Source organism: Opisthocomus hoazin, chromosome 17 (genome assembly GCF_030867145.1).
Source record: "Opisthocomus hoazin isolate bOpiHoa1 chromosome 17, bOpiHoa1.hap1, whole genome shotgun sequence".
Classification (NCBI taxonomy): domain Eukaryota; kingdom Metazoa; phylum Chordata; class Aves; order Opisthocomiformes; family Opisthocomidae; genus Opisthocomus; species Opisthocomus hoazin.
Window position 1 is genome coordinate 4,473,209 of NC_134430.1, and position 15,280 is coordinate 4,488,488.

Genomic DNA, 15,280 nt, shown 5'->3' on the forward strand with positions numbered 1-15,280 from the left:
TCTCCCCAGCATCCTCCACTGCCCTGTCCCCAGGTGAGACCGTGGGGATGACAGGGACAGGGTGCTCCCGGCGGGGGTGGCACCGGGGCTGTTCGCAGGGATGAATAAAGCAGCGAGTCACGATGATTAAAAAAAAGCAGCACCCCTTTTTGGCTTGGCCGGGTGCCGCGGGTGCTCGCCCCACCCTGCCCTTCCCGCACGGCTCCCGCACGGCAGATAAGGCCGGGGCTTGGCGCAGGCTGCGAGGCCAAGGCTTCGCCGGGAGCTGCCAGCGCCCGGCGTGCGGCAACAAGCTCGAGCAGGTCGAGAGTGAAACTGCAGCGCAACACGAAGCGCAAGATCCTAATCGGGGCGGCGCGTTTCCACCAGCACCAACAGGGAGCCTGTGCCTAAAAAACTAATTAATTTAAAAAAAAAAAATCACACCCCAAAACTCTTCCATTACAGCTTCAGAGATGCAAAAAGTCGCTGGTGAGATGCTGGGATGGGGAAATGCAGCCCTGGGCTGGAGGTGGGCAGCGGGGGAGCCCCATTTCAGCGGGGCCGGGGGTTTTTTCCTTCCCCACCACAGGAGGTTTTGGGGTTCAGGCTGGTCCCGTCGCACGGCGGCTCAAAGGCACGGGGCGATCGTGCCCGGCTTTGGGGCAGTCCCTCCCGCGGCACTTGGGCGAGTTGCTGAGCCTCTCTGCCTCGGTTTCCCCACCTGTGGGAATAAATACCTGCCCGTCAAGCCCTCGCAGCAATTACCAGCAAAGTTAATCACCATATAAAAATGACAGCGATATGATTTTTTTTTGGGGGGGGGAAGGCAGTCAGACACACCCCGTTTCTCCGGGGAGGGGTGGGAAGAGCTGCACGCTGCCGTGTCCCTGCGTACCCCCCCCGACACCCACCCCACTGTCCCCCTTCCACGTAATTTTAGCAGCGGGACGGGTGCCCCCTCGGCCCCGGGGTGGGTGTTGGCTGCGGGGAGAGCCCCGGGGCACCCACGGGTGCTGCACCCATCGCCAAGCCCTGCCCCGGGACCCACGGGGAGGGCAGGGCGTTGGCCATCCCCCCTCGCCCCTTCCCCAGTGCTTGCCGCCTGCGGGTGATGATTCACGGCAATTTTCCTTTTAAGGCCGGGCTTGGCGGGGAGGAAGCAGAGGAGGAGGAGGAGGACACTCCTTCGGTCTCGCTGGCTCCTCCCGCTCTCGCTCGAGGCTCCAACGCTCAGCCAAAAACGAATCCCGGCGGCGGGGCTCAGCAGAGGCTCCGACGGCTCCCAGCCCCGCTCCTCGCCCAAGCGTCTGCCCCGCGCCCGTGTCCCAGCCATGGCAAGAAACCACCAAGTGCAGAAGGCCAAGCTGGCCGAGCAGGCTGAGCGCTACGAGGACATGGCGGACTTCATGAAGGCGGTGGTGGAATACGGGGACGAGCTGTCCAACGAGGAACGCAACCTCCTCTCCGTCGCCTACAAGAACGTGGTGGGGTCCCAGCGCTCGGCGTGGAGGGTGATCTCCAGCATCGAGCACAAAACCGAAGAGGGGGACGACAAAGCGCAGCTGGTGAACGAGTATCGGGAGAAGGTGGAGAAGGAGCTGAACAGCGTCTGCAAGAACGTCCTGGCCTTGCTGGACAAGTATCTCATCAAGAGGTCGACCGACCCTGAGAGCAAGGTCTTCTACCTGAAGATGAAGGGCGATTACTTCCGATACCTGGCCGAGGTGGCCACCGGGGACGACCGCAAGAAGACGATAGACAGCGCCCAGGAAGCCTACCAAGAGGCCATGGACATCAGCAAAAAGGAGATGCAGCCCACGAACCCCATCCGCCTGGGGCTGGCCCTCAACTTCTCCGTCTTCCACTACGAGATCGCCAACGCCCCCGACCAGGCCATCTCCCTGGCCAAGACCACCTTCGACGAGGCCATGGGGGACCTGCACACGCTCAGCGAAGACTCCTACAAGGACAGCACCCTCATCATGCAGCTGCTCAGGGACAACCTCACGCTATGGACAGCCGAGTGCGCCGGGGAAGACGGCGGCGAGGCTGGCGAAGAGCCCAAGAACTGAACGGCCCCTGCGGAGCCGGGGACCGGCCCCCACCTGCCCCCGCCCCCCCCCCCTCCAGTCCCTTCGGCATCTCTTCGTGGCTGATTTTTTTTTTTGGTTTGGTTTTTTTTGATTTGGGGGTGTTGGTTTGGGGGGGGGGGGGGGAGGCATCTCAGCTCCCTCACAGCCTGGATGCCAGGAGTGGGGGTGGTTTTGGCATGGGGCCCCCACTTCCTTCTCTCCCATCTTCTGCTCTGGGGGGGGGGGGAGGGAAAGGAGGGAGAGCGGGGGTCCCTCCGTCCCAGAGGGCTGCCAGCCCCCTGCTATTTAACACTTTGGGTGGGGGAGCCCAGCCTGGTGTGTGCCGGCTCCAAACCCCCCATTCCTGAGGGCTGGAGCCGCGATGGGAGGAGGTGAGGGGCCAGGATGGGGTGATGGGGGGGGGGATGGCCAGGCAGCCCCCCCCGTTCTGGGGAGGGGGGGGGGGGTCACGTATCGCCAAAGCCTCTGTGCCTCTCCAATAAACCATCTCCTGCACGCCTGCCTCTGCTCTGCCTCGTCTCTCCCCCGCACACGTGTCCGGGCAGCTCCCACCGCCGCCGGGCACCCACTTCACCTCCCGCCCCACGGGACAGGGGAGCGGTTGGGTCCCCCGGGATCTGCAGCACCGGTTCGGCTGCTCCCAATCCCTCCCGGCCCTGAGACGGGGTCTCGGGGTGCCCAGGGAGCCCCAGCCCTCGGCGGCTCAAAACCTGGGTGGGCTGTGCCTCCGAGGGGCGAGGGTTTCGGCAGCCCCAGGCTGGGCTGGCTGCTCTGTGGGGGGCACTAAGGTCCCCGACCCCGCAGGGGGGTGAACCGTCCCCTCGGTGCAAACCCACCGTGCCCCAAAACCCGTCACTGCGGCCCCTGTGCAGGTCCCCGGGTCCTCGCCCACCTCTGTGTCCAAGGTGGGGGGGGGGTGGGGGGGTGGGGGGGGGTGGGGGGGTGGGGGGGGTGGGGGGTGTCCCCAAAGGCGACCTCGGCAGTAATGTGAGGACAGCCCCGGGGTGTCATCGGGGTGGGGACGTCCCTGTTGAGGTCCGGACACGCTGGGATGGGTGAAAGCTCAGCACTTCTGGCCCTGGCGCCTGGCCACGGTGAAGGGCGCAGCTCGTCAAGCCCCCCCCCCCCCCCCCCCCCCCAGTCAGCACAAGTTTCAACATGAAAAATAATTACAATAAAATACAGTCACGGCACCCTGGGCTATGAGCTCATCAGCTCCGGCGCAGCAGGGCTGGGCAGGAGCCGGCCTTTGATGGGAAACGCCGGGATGCCGGGAGGAAACGCGCCGTGACTCAGGACGTGCCGCCCCGGTTCAGCGGGGTCCCCAGCTGGGGACGTGGGGGACACCAGCCCCGAGCCCCGGCACGGCCAGGACCTGGCTCCCAGGGTGCCAGGAGCTCCTGGGCTATGGGGAAACTGAGGCACGACCAGAGAGGTGGCTTCCCCCCTCCCAAGCTACCTTCAGGGATTGGGGGGCACCCAGTGCAAAGCCCACGGGGGCCGTTGCTCCCTGTGCAGGGACCGGCCTGGGATGCAATGAGCTTTGCCAGGGCTCTGCCGTGGGAACGCGCTGGCTGCTGTGGGAGGTTGGGCTGTGCAAACCAGAACCTGTTCGCCCAGGGACGCGTCACCGGGAGCAGAGCCGGGCTCAGAGCCCAGCTGAGGGGATTAACCCCTGCAAGCCCTCCCCCCAGCCCCTCGCTTGTCCCCCAGCCCCCCTCCCCATCCCATCACGGCATCTTGTAGGAGCCAAGAAGCAAACGTGGGCACAGCTTTGACCCCACGGAGGCCTGGGTCAGCGGTCCCGGCAGGTCACAATTCACTCAGCAGGTCCTGGCTGGGTTGGGGGGCCCCCGGCGGTGTCGGGGAGCCCAGCCGGTTCCCGGGGGGAGGCCAGCAAGGGGCCACCGCCCGGCCCCGAATGCTCCCAGCCTGGGAACCAGCCCCAGACCTGTAATTAGCCAAACCGGGGCCGGCCGACGTGAAAAACCAGCCGAGGGCTCTCGCTGGCCCTTGACCCGGTGGTCTGGGGACACGAGCAGCCGGGCTGGTTAAACTGGGGGGCGGTGAGGTGAGAGCTGATGGGTGCTGGAATCCAGGGAGGGGGTTAACTGGGGGCTGCTGCCCACCCCTGCCACTTCCTGGGACCCACGGGTGGCAGGTGGCTCCCCGCAGCCTCCCAGGAGTTAACCGATTTCGACAGCACCCGAAATTGCAGCGTGGCTGGGCCGTGTGGGAGGACGATGCTCCCCGGCCTCCCAGCCGGTCCGGCAGCTTTCCGGGGCTGGGAAGGAAGCCCCAGGCCCCCACGACACCTCCTGTGAGAGGGTTGTGCTGCTGGGGAGCACGGGGTGTTCCCCGGGGTCCTCCCGGCCCCCCCGTTTCACATAGGGTGGTGGGACCAAACTGGAGGGGACCAGGGAGACACTGAGACCCAGATCCCTGTCTTTGTCCCCTGGCTGGGACGCACAGGAGGCTGCTCTCATCATCCCTGACAGCACACAGCAAGGGCCGCAGCGGAAAGCTCTCAAATATATGTGTTTTAAATACCAGTAGAGCAAAGGGACGTGGGTGCCCCAGGCCATGGAGTGTCCCCCACCCCAGAGCAGCGTCCCAGCACAGCCCTGTGCACCGTGGCTAGCAGCCATGGGGTGAAGGCTACTGAAACAGGTCTCAGGGCAAGCAGAGGACACTGTCCCCAGCCACATCGCCTGCGAAAATCTCTGCCAGTCCTGAGCAGGGCTGGAGGGCTGCAGGACCCACAGCCGGGCTTGTCCCTTGTCCCCGGCTCTCACAACCTCCCCGCAGGGCTTTGTGCCCAGGGCCGGGGCTGGCCGGCTCCTGGTTGCCCGGCTGAGCCACCACCGGCACCTCCCTGGTGTCCCAGCACCCGGGGGAGACGATGCTGGGTGGCTGTCACCAGGCAGGCACCCCAGGGTGCTGCCACGCTTGCGCTGGGTGCCTGATCTGGGGGCTTTTTCATTTCTGGCAAGGCTTTTCATACCCCTGTGGCATACTGCTCGATGGGGCAACTCGCAGGAGCCCCGTGATGGAGCCGGCAGCCCCCCAGCCTTTCCTGGGGCAGACGCTGTGGGGTCTGACCCCGTCCTCTGGATTTTAGCCCATCTCGTCCGTCCCGCAGCCCTGGTGCTGAGCCCTGACCCGCACTGCGATGGCCGGGTCTGCCGAACGTCTCATCCCGGTACCCACACCTGCACGCGCTGGCTGCCTCGGCCTGATCCAGGCACTGCGTTTTGGGGTACGGAGAGGGACCCTGCAGCTGCCTGGGGGTAACCCAGCTCCGGGGTGCTCCTGCCTCCCCTGCAAGCAGCTGCGGTGACACTTTGCCGGGTGCGATGTGCAAGCAGGGCTCCGGCGCGGTGGCCCAGCCACCAGACAGGGGTTGGGAGCGATGGAGGGGACACGACAAACCTCGGCTCAGCAGCTGCAGCTGAAGCCCAAACCCCTCCGTCCCGAAAAACACGACCTGCTGTGCTCAGTCTTGCCCAGGAGGTCCCACGTGCGGTCGGGGTGGGCTCAGCCTCTCCTGGCGCCGGCCTTGGAGGGGCCGGGGCAGGTAGGACCAGCTCGGCAGAAAGCCTGGCCCGCCCCCCAGGGATGTGCCTCAACCGGGGTGACTAATCCTGGCCCTTCGCCCCAGCCGATTGCTCAACGGGAGCGACAGGAGCCAGGGTGTCACCTCCCTCAGCCCCGGGAGCCTTGGCGAGGCCGTCTCTTCCCAGCGTGGGGACAAGCGGGTGCAGGAGCCGGCTGGATTTCACATCCGGAGTCCCTGGCCATCCCTGCCCGATGCAGAGCCATGTTCTGCTTCGCCCTGACCAGGAGCAGCGAGTATCATCCCTGCAGAGCTGCGGGTCCCAACTCGGCCCCTGCTTCCCAAACCTGGGCTGCCAGGAGCCCCTTGGTGTGAAAACGCTGCACTTCTCAGGCTGTAGCTCTTTTAGACCTCAGCATTTCTTGGCTTGGACACGGCAGCGGTTCCCTGAGCTGAGAGGTTTCTATCACCTTGGATTTCCATGTTCTCCAGCAGAGCAGAAGGGCTGCAGATGCTGCCTGGGTATTAAAATAAAAAAGCCAAGCAGCCATAAAAGTTTTGACAGCTCTCACATAACGCCAGCTTGACCTGACAAAACCCTTTTAAGCCCCCAAATCTCTCAAAACCATGAAAAAGCTGCCATAAAATTCACATTTTCATGATCATGTCCTCCATCCCTTTACACCGGCTACAGGGCTCAAAGATGACCGGGACAAGTCCCCAAGACCACCAGGCACGGATGGAGTTTCAGCTCTGGTTATGGTTAGGCTGGCTTCCAGCCCCAGACAGCACCGAAATGCGGGCGCCAGGTTTCAGCCAGGAACATCCAGGGAAGTCCCCGGGCTCTCAGGAAAAGAGCTCAGGCACCAACAGGGGACAGGAATTTGACTTTTTTATTTGAAATGTCCGTGCAGCCTCTAATTCTGAACTGATACGGTTAAAGCACAAGCGTGTGTGTGAGTGTGCGCCCGTGGAAGCGCGTGCCTTCTGCCCCTGAGCTCCTCCTCGTTTCCAAATCCTGACCACACAGCTCAGGCGCAGGAAAAGTTCGTTTTAATTCCCCACCTAGCTGCAGTCCCTGCCGAGCAAGACCCCACTCACATTTAGACTCACCGAGTCGGTGGTCTGCGATCGCTCTGCTAAGGGCCAAACTGTACCGGGAGAAGGAGCCGTCTCAGTTTATGCAAGGTCTTGGGCAAGAAGCGATGCTGAGTCTGCACGCCGAGCTGGGAGCCGGGAGTCTTGCCCGCTCCCATCCTACGTGCAGCTGTGCGAGCTGCTGGGAGGCACTCGGAGGGCTGCGCGGTGGGGACGCCTTGCTTTTCGTGGTCCCAGCCTTCCCGATTCACCGCGCCGATGAACCGGGCTGCTGCCCGCAGCGGGGTGCAGAGCAGGTGGCACTCGAGGCTGGGAGCGGCTGCCATCGCCGTCGGGAGCTGCAGCGGGCCGGCAAGAGGGAATTACACAGGAAGGAGGGGAAGCTGCAGGATTTGGGATCTGGAGAAGGCGCTGGAGAAAGCAAGCCCAGAAGAAGGAAGGTGGATGAGGGCAGACAAGCCAGCTGCTGGGAAAGGCCCGACATGCTAACGATGCGCTCCAACCTCCCGCTGAGTCACACAGGGTCTTTCTTAATCAAAAGCCTACAAAAGCCGAGCTTGCAGTCTGCGCGTCGCTGTCAGCGCGCTGCGTGCGCACCAACCGCCAGCGTTCAGCCCCCGGATAAGCGGGCACGAGGAGTGACCTGCTTTCACGTCCCACAGTCGCTCTTCCTCGCTCCCTCCAGCAAACGCTTTTGTCTGTTCTCAGGTAGATCAGAGAGGAGCACGACGTCGCGAACGTGGAGCCTTTCTGCAAAGTACACAACACACCAGCTCCCGTGACGCTCCCACCAGAGGCTTCTTGGCCTCGGGGTTTGTAGCACTCTTGGTTTTATTTATTCAGGTTCAGTGAACTCATAAGATGAAAGCGAGACGAAGAAGTGTTTTATTAAGAAAGAGTCCATCATTATTTAAAAAAAAAAAAGAAAACTAGCAATCTTTCTGTCCTCCTGGAGACAGGCTGAAGGCACCTCAGCCTGGATGATCCTCTGAGCACAAGGTCCACTCACACTCCTCCTATGCGGCAAACCCAGAATTTTTGTCTCAAGTCTCACTGCAGAAGACAAGGCTCAAACTGATTTTTCTGTCTCTGGATCCATCTTGGTCACAATGGGGAGGAAGAGACTGACCTTTGCCAGGTCTCCTTTATCTCGCTTCTCCTCTCCTGCTATCCGTGCCTTCACCTGGCTAAAGCTCTCTCGTTCCTAAGCAAAGACCCGGCTGGCCTTCCACTCAGCCACCGCCTTTCTGCGAAAACACTGCGCTGCGCAGCGGGGCTGAAGCACAAGAGGTCAAACCTGCACAGAGAGCGAGCCCAGCAGCCAGGCCTCTGCCTGGAAAGGCTTTCACTTGGTCCGAGTCACACGACGCGGAGATCCCTTCAGCTCCCGGTAGGAAAAGGAGAGGTGTCAAAACAGAGAGCAGCTGTGGAAGAGATGGGTGTGTTACAGATCCATCACTTCTTCCTCCACGGCTTTGCCCTGAGATTGCACATACTTCTCCTGCACCGCAAGCGTGCTGATAACGCAGTAATTAAGGAAAACAAGGGGCTGGGCTCAAACACTCCCTTCTGCAACGAGCTCTTAACATTCTCAGCGAGGAACCAGCCCCACATTAGCCCGAAGGCTGGCAGGAAGACAGCAGGGCTGGCAGCAGCACGCACCACCTGAGTTATTTCTGGCTCCGGCTGATCCCAGACCCGACAAGTACAGCAGAATCCACTGTATGGTTTGGACGAGGTGGAATGAACCAGTCCAAGTGAGAGAGGAAAGCTGTCAGAAGATTCCTCCCCCAGTCACAGTATCAATTAGCAACAAATGTGGTGGCTTTGGTGCGGACAACCGTCTGCTAAGGTCGGGGCTGAGCCCTGCTCGCTACACACCGATCCCCAGACAGCATCAGAGGATGTTAGTAACAACCCGGTAACTGCCCCACCTCCAGCCTCTCTTCCCCAGGGAAGGAGAAGTTAAAACTCAACACACAGAGGGCTGGTGGAGAAGGATACGAAGTGAAGTGGAAATCGGCTCCCACGGCTGCCGACATCAGAGCTTCCAGGCTCCTGTGCTCCTGGTCTCCGAAGGAATAGCCGTTGGCTTTGTCCACCGCCTGCATCACCCGCCGCATGCTCTCCTTATCCTGAAAGGGAGGGGAGATGACACACGGGGAACGTGGCCCTTCCCCAGGGGCAAGAGCTCACGCTGGGCTTTACCACGGATCTTCTCCAGGGCTCTGGGCCACCCACGCTGTGCCCAAGGCCCTGGGGATGCTGCCGGCCTCCCTGAGCCCAGCGGGGCCCCAGGACGAGCAGGCGCACCCGCTGCGGAGCCCAAACGCAGGAGGGGCTGACACCCGCCACCCTCTCGCTCCCTTTCGTCGCCTCTTGTCTCAGCCCATTTGCCTTTGTTGATGCTTCTGGTTAACTACCAGGTTAAGGCTTTCAGCCCTTCCCCCCAGATGTATTCCTCCCAGTCTTCTAATTATTTTGTGCTCCCTAATTTAACAACGTTTCAGGTAATACTTCGCCCAGATTTGAAATGCAGGCAGAGCAGAGCTGAATGAAGGGGGAGTCTTAATTCCCTGCCCGAGGACACGAGGCCCACATAGCCCCAAGCTCATTAGCCTTTTCTTTTCCCTTGGCTGCCACAGATCATTTACGAGTCTGGGTGCGTTTCACCGTCCTCCTCCATGCCCGCGTCTGTTCACAGCTGAGGTTTTCAGCCCTCGTGGCTCTAAGCAAACATAGCCTAAGCTGCTACCAAAAGCGCTGACTACATATAAAATCACAGAATCATTAAGGCTGGAAAAGCCCTCTAAAATCATCAAGGCCAACCTTCACCCCAATACCACCACGCCTGCTAAACCATGTCCTGAAATGCCCCATCTACACGTTTTTTGAACCCCTCCAGGAATGGGGACTCTACCACCACTCTGGGCAGCCTGTTCCAATGCTTCACAACTCTTTCAGCAAAGAAATTTTTCCCAATATCCAATCTAAACCTTCCCTGACGCAACTTGGGGCCATTAAACATATCCATATCCAACACTCCCTGTTCTCTCTGCCCCACTCCTCCTGCCGCATCACCTGGACGTTGAGCGGGACGAAGGACACCAGGCTGTAGTCCTCGATCACCTCCACCAGCTTCTCATTGAGGCGGCGGTAATTTCTGAAGAAGGGGTCGGAAGCTAAATGGTCCACCAAGTAAGAGAGGTCCAGGACCTCTGTGTAATAATCCAGGTTGAAAGCTGCAGGGAAACACCAAGAAGCTCTGAAGGCAATCTGTAAATATTTGGGCTTCCCTGGCCAGAATGTGCCACTGAGAAGCCAGAGAGATTTACTCCAGTTCCCCCACCACTGCCCAGCCAAACACCCCTGTACTCGAGCCGCTAATCCGCACCCAGCTCCACGCGTCCCTCTCGCAAAGGCTCTCACCCAGCTTGCCGTATTGCTCAATCAGGTCCATCTTGGAGAGGATGTTGACGTGGGGCAGTTCCACGTGCAGCATGGTGGAGAGCGAGGTGCAGAGAACGGAGATGAACTTGCCCGGGTCCGTGCAGTAGTGAGAATCCACCAAATGCACCGCAGCCAGCTGGAGAGCAAAGGCACAAAGGGACAGCGCAAGGTCAGGGCCGGTGACGAGTCCACCCGCTCGCTTTGGGGACAGTCTGAGCAGCAGCTACAGGACAATCTCTTCAGACCTGACTATAACAGGTCTGTTAAAGGGCAAGGGCAGCGTCCTGCACCTGGGGAGGAACAGCCCCAGGCACCAGTACAGGCTGCGGCTGACCTGCTGGAGAGCAGCTCTGCAGAGAGGGACTGGGAGTGCTGGGGGACGACAGGGTGACCATGAGCCAGCAGCGTGCCCTGGGTGCCCAGAAGGCCGATGGGATCCTGGGGTGCATTCAGAGGAGTGTGGGCAGCAGGGCGAGGGAGGTTCTCCTCCCCCTCTGCTCTGCCCTTGTGAGGCCCCATCTGCAGTGCTGGGTCCAGTGCTGGGCTCCCCAGTTCAAGAAAGATGAGGAGCTACTGGAGAGAGTCCAGCGGAGGGCTACGAGGACAATGAGGGACTGGAGCATCTCTCCTAGGAGGAGAGGCTGAGAGAGCTGGGCTTGTTCAGCCTGGAGAAGAGAAGGCTGAGAGGGGACCTTAGAAATGCCTCTAAATATCTGCAGGGTGGGGGTCAGGAGGACGGGGCCAGACTCTTTCCAGTGGTGCCCAGCGACAGGACAAGGGGCAACGGGCACAAACTGAAGCAGAGGAAGCTCCAGCTGAACCCGAGGAAGAACTTCTTCCCTCTGAGGGTGACGGAGCCCTGGCCCAGGCTGCCCAGAGGGGCTGTGGAGTCTCCTTCTCTGGAGATATTCCAGCCCCGGCTGGCCGCGGTGCTGTGCAGCCTGCTCTGGGTGACCCTGCTTGGGCAGGGGGTTGGACTGGGTGACCCACAGAGTGCCCTGCCAACCCCTGCCATGCTGGGATTCTGTGACAAGCACACAGACTCCCACACAGAGAAAGTCACCACTTACTTTCTAGCTGCTGATCTAAAACATCCTCACATATAAGCACAAGGCCACATCCACACACACGGACCCCCTGGGGATTCAGGACCCAGGGTGCTGGAGCACGGAAAGGGCTGTGGGGAGGCTTAGAGGGGTGCTGAGCTCCACCAGCAGCACTGAAACACTCAAACCTGCAACCGCTCTCCCTTTTCTCAGGGCTTCTCTCTCTGCAGATGAAGTTTCCACGCTAGTCTGAACTCTGCAGGTTTTTCGGGGGTGGGAGCTGGGGCTAACTCTTCTTCTGAACACCACAAGTGCCTCCAGATTTCCACCCTCCCCGCAGGAATGCCCACGCACAGCGTACACTCAGGAGCAGCAACTGCAGCACACCACGCTCTGCTGGGAGCGCCAATTGTCATGTGGTTTGAAATAATAATTAATAATTAAACTAATAAGCAGCTTGATTCCCTGTGTTTTGTGCAGCTGTAACAATGTGGTCCAAGATCCCTGTTAAGTTACTGCCTGTTACACAACGTTACTCAAAGTCAGGGCTCTGTAGTAGTCGAGCGCGGTTGAGTCACAGCTGTGCTGCTGCAGCAAAAAAAGCCAGTTTAAAGCTCACAGGCAGGTGTAAGCACTGGAGCGAGCACCAGAACAGCCGTGTAACTCTCTTTTTTTAGTAACTGCAACTTCATGTGCATTTATTTGAATAAAAATAATTTCTAATGTGCAGATTCCCCGTGACATTCTCAAGCAAATGAACCTGCCCTTCTTGCTCACGCCGTACACCGTCTGCACATTCATGGTTTGGCCCAAATGCAAAACAAATGCAGCGTAAGCAAGTTAGCTCGGTTATGGGACTCCTCTCACCTGCGCTTCCTCATCTGCATCTTCCATTGTGCAAGAAAGCACAGAGCACGTACTACAACGTGTGGAGCGATTCGGCTTGGCTGCAGGTGCCAGGCAGGGCCCGAGACGACGCCTGAACTTCTCACAGCGCAGGGCAAAGGGTCCCCGCTCGCCCAGCCCACACCTCCCTCCCTGCTCCGAAATGCAGCGCCCACTTGGATAAAACACACGAGTTCTGTGGACAGGACCCTGAAGCACAGCGAGAGTGGGTGAGGAAGGAATTCAGGTTTCTGCTCATGGTAATCCCACTGCCTTGGATGCCCTGAGAAAGCCACTCTTTTGCCCCGTTTTATACTTGGAGAGACTGGCAAAGTTCCCCTCCTTCCCTGACAAAGCCATTTCACACAAAAGGCCAAAAATGTTCGTAAAGACAACAGTCACAGAATCACAGGATGGCAGGGGTTGGAAGGGCCCTCTGTGGGTCACCCAGCCCAACACCCTGCCCAAGCAGGGTCACCCAGAGCAGGCTGCACAGCACCGCGTCCAGGCGGGGCTTGAGTATCTCCAGAGAAGGAGACTCCACAGCCCCTCTGGGCAGCCTGGGCCAGGGCTCCATCACCCTCAGAGGGAAGAAGTTCTTCCTCGGGTTCAGCTGGAGCTTCCTCTGCTTCAGTTTGTGCCCGTTGCCCCTTGTCCTGTCGCTGGGCACCACTGGAAAGAGTCTGGCCCCATCCTCCTGACCCCCACCCTGCAGATACTGATCGGCATTTCGAAGGTCCCCTCTCAGCCTTCTCTTCTCCAGGCTGAACAAGCCCAGCTCCCTCAGCCTCTCCTCCTAGCAGAGATGCTCCAGTCCCCTCCTCATCCTCGTAGCCCTCCACTGGACTCTCTCCAGTAGCACCCACAACCAACAGCTCTGACCATGCGGCGCACAGCTTCCGAGCCCCTTACACAAGCATGTGGGGTGCCAGGCACCGACCCCAGCTCCGCGCAGAATCCCAGACCTACCCTGAAATTCCACTTGGCCAACTGCGCGAAGACGTTCTTCAGGGCGCCGTGGTGGGTGTAGAGCTCCACCTGCCCTGGGCAGTCGAACAAGTAGTAGTGACCCCTGAACGCGGCCAGTTTCTCCTGCAGCCAGTCGAAGTTGGCCTCCAGGTACTCCATGCAGTAGATCAACCCCCCATTGGGCCCCAGCTTCAAGCTCTCCATCACGTCGGGCAGGGTGATGAGCTCGGCGATGTCCACGGCGCACTGGTAGGGCATCGTCTCGTTGGCGGGGTCCAGGTTGACCACCGTCACCTTGCGCCCGATCCTGCCCATGAACTCCTGCATGCCGTGGCAGTAGGTCGTCTTCCCGGAGCCCGGAGGCCCGATCACCACCTGGCCGAAGGCCAGCGAGCTCCCCTGGCTGCCCTCAGACATGTTGGCTCATTTCCTTCTCCTTCTGTTGACTGAGAAAGGAAAAGCTCCCATTTACCACTTTATTTGCTTTTACGTGAACACGATCTGCTGGAATTCGCACCCAGGGAGCGGGTGGAGAGGAAATGGAAGCGCCATTTTGTAACTGCTGCCTCCCATCCCTCCCTGCACGGCAGAGCCGCACGCCAGGGTGGACGCTACGCTGTGACCCCCAGCCGGCGACGCCGTGGCTGAAAACAGGCCCAAAACCCTGACCAGACCCACAGGGCTGTGCCTGCGGGACACAGGTCCCTACTCCTGCCCACATCTGGGGCGAGTTCTACCCTAGTTAGGTCCTTCCCGATGCAGCAGCACCCACACGTTTCCCTCCCTCGCCCCAGCGCACGTCCCCATGCCCTCCCCTCCATTTCTCCAGATCCCCATGTCACTTTTCTCCTTCACGTCCCCTCTCCTCCCCATGTAACCCCCATGCTCCCTGTCTCCACACACCCTCCCTTCTTCCCACACCAGCCTACGTCCCCTCTCTCCCACCCCACACCCCTTCTCCTCGCCATGCCCCTTCTTCCTCTCATGCCCCACTTCCCTGCCGTGTCCATTCTGCCACCATGTCCCACAACCCCCATGTCTCCTCTTCCTGCTGTGTTCCCTCTTCCCCCATGTTCCATATCCCCTCTTCCTCCACCCCCCGTGCACCTGCATCCCCTTTTCTCTCCCACATCCCCTCATCTCCCCATGATCCCCTTTCCCCCCTTTCCTCTTCTCCCCATGACCTTTTCCCCTATGTCCCCCTCTTCTTCCCCACGTCCCTCTCTCTCTGCCTTCATCCCCTCTTTCCCCCATGTCCCCTTTTCTCCCTCACATCCCTCCCGTGTCCCCTCTTCTCCCCATGACCCCCCTCCCTCATGTCCCCCTCTTTCCCTCCATGTTCCTCTCTTTGCCAGCATCCCCTCTTCTCCCCATGACCCTTTCCCCCGTGCCTCTCTCTTTGCCTACATCCCCTCTTCTCCCCACATCCCCTCTTCTTCCCCCAGCCCCTTCCTCCCTGCTCCCCCTTCCCCCACGTCCCCTCTTCTCCCTCACATCCCCCCCTTTACCTTCACCCTCTCTTCTCCTCACATCCCCCCTTCCCCCACGCTCCCCCCCCCCCCGCCCAGGTCCCTTCATCCCCCGTTTCCCCCCCCTCCCGGCCCCCTCCCCGCCCGCCAGGCCTCCCCCGGGCCCGCTAGGCCGCTCACCGCCCGCCCGCCGCCGCCGGTGCCCCCGGCGCTGGGTCCGGGTGGCCGCGGGGCCCCGAGCGCTGCGTTCCGGGGAAGAAACGGCCGTTGCCACCGCGGCGCCCCCTGGCGGCCGGAGGGACGCGCAGCTTCTCCATCGCCGGGACTCGAACCGGGGTCGCGGGTTCGAGTCCCGGTGCCGGCCTTTCTCCCTCCAGCACAACTCCATGCCTGTCTCCAACGCAATGTGAAATTACTCCCTGCATCCCCCCAGCACTGCAACAGCCTTAAGCAAGGTGCACGGGGCCGAGCCGGAGCCCGCCAGCAAAGCGTCCACCAATCCACATTTAACCCTCACAGTACCGGGTCACTGGGACAAAGGCTCTCTCCCTGCCAGAAGAGTGCTGGCGTCAGGAAAACGGGGCACAGCACGTCGCAGAACTGTGGAAGGAAGCACCCGCTATGCCCAACCACAGGGAAACGCCTCCCGCAGAATTCCTCCGGAGGCTGCCAGGACGAGTCTTTCATCCCGACGAGTTTCTCCCAGGAGTGTGGGATCGTCACGCCCAGGCA

General features: G+C 60.7%; 2 protein-coding genes across 2 annotated transcripts; one reads left to right on the forward strand and one right to left on the reverse strand.

The window, feature by feature from the left end:
* The first annotated feature begins 455 nt into the window (after nucleotides 1-455).
* Nucleotides 456-2,054, forward strand: SFN (stratifin). Its single transcript, XM_075438226.1, has 2 exons — nucleotides 456-511; nucleotides 1,121-2,054. The coding sequence occupies exons 1-2, from the start codon at nucleotides 456-458 to the stop codon at nucleotides 2,052-2,054; spliced, it is 990 nt and encodes a 329-aa protein (XP_075294341.1).
* A 6,026-nt stretch (nucleotides 2,055-8,080) lies between these two features.
* Nucleotides 8,081-14,794, reverse strand: GPN2 (GPN-loop GTPase 2). The gene is made up of 6 exons (XM_075438227.1): nucleotides 14,729-14,794; nucleotides 13,080-13,525; nucleotides 10,159-10,315; nucleotides 9,811-9,971; nucleotides 8,734-8,864; nucleotides 8,081-8,246 (listed from the first exon to the last, which is right to left on the reverse strand). Exons 2-6 carry the CDS (start codon nucleotides 13,494-13,496, stop codon nucleotides 8,174-8,176), a joined length of 939 nt encoding a protein of 312 aa, XP_075294342.1. The 5' UTR covers nucleotides 13,497-13,525; nucleotides 14,729-14,794; the 3' UTR covers nucleotides 8,081-8,173.
* Nucleotides 14,795-15,280: the final 486 nt, after the last annotated feature.

Bases quoted from the DNA above. Each gene is read 5' to 3' on its own strand.
- SFN (XM_075438226.1), top strand. From the start codon at position 456: ATGCAAAAAGTCGCTGGTGAGATGCTGGGATGGGGAAATGCAGCCCTG. The intron at 512-1,120 runs GTGGGCAGCGGG...TTTCCTTTTAAG, and splicing joins AATGCAGCCCTGGGCTGGAG to GCCGGGCTTGGCGGGGAGGA.
- GPN2 (XM_075438227.1), bottom strand. From the start codon at position 13,496: ATGTCTGAGGGCAGCCAGGGGAGCTCGCTGGCCTTCGGCCAGGTGGTG. The intron at 10,316-13,079 runs GTAGGTCTGGGA...TTTGCTCTCCAG, and splicing joins TGGCCAAGTGGAATTTCAGG to CTGGCTGCGGTGCATTTGGT. The intron at 9,972-10,158 runs GTGAGAGCCTTT...GTTTCCCTGCAG, and splicing joins TGAGCAATACGGCAAGCTGG to CTTTCAACCTGGATTATTAC.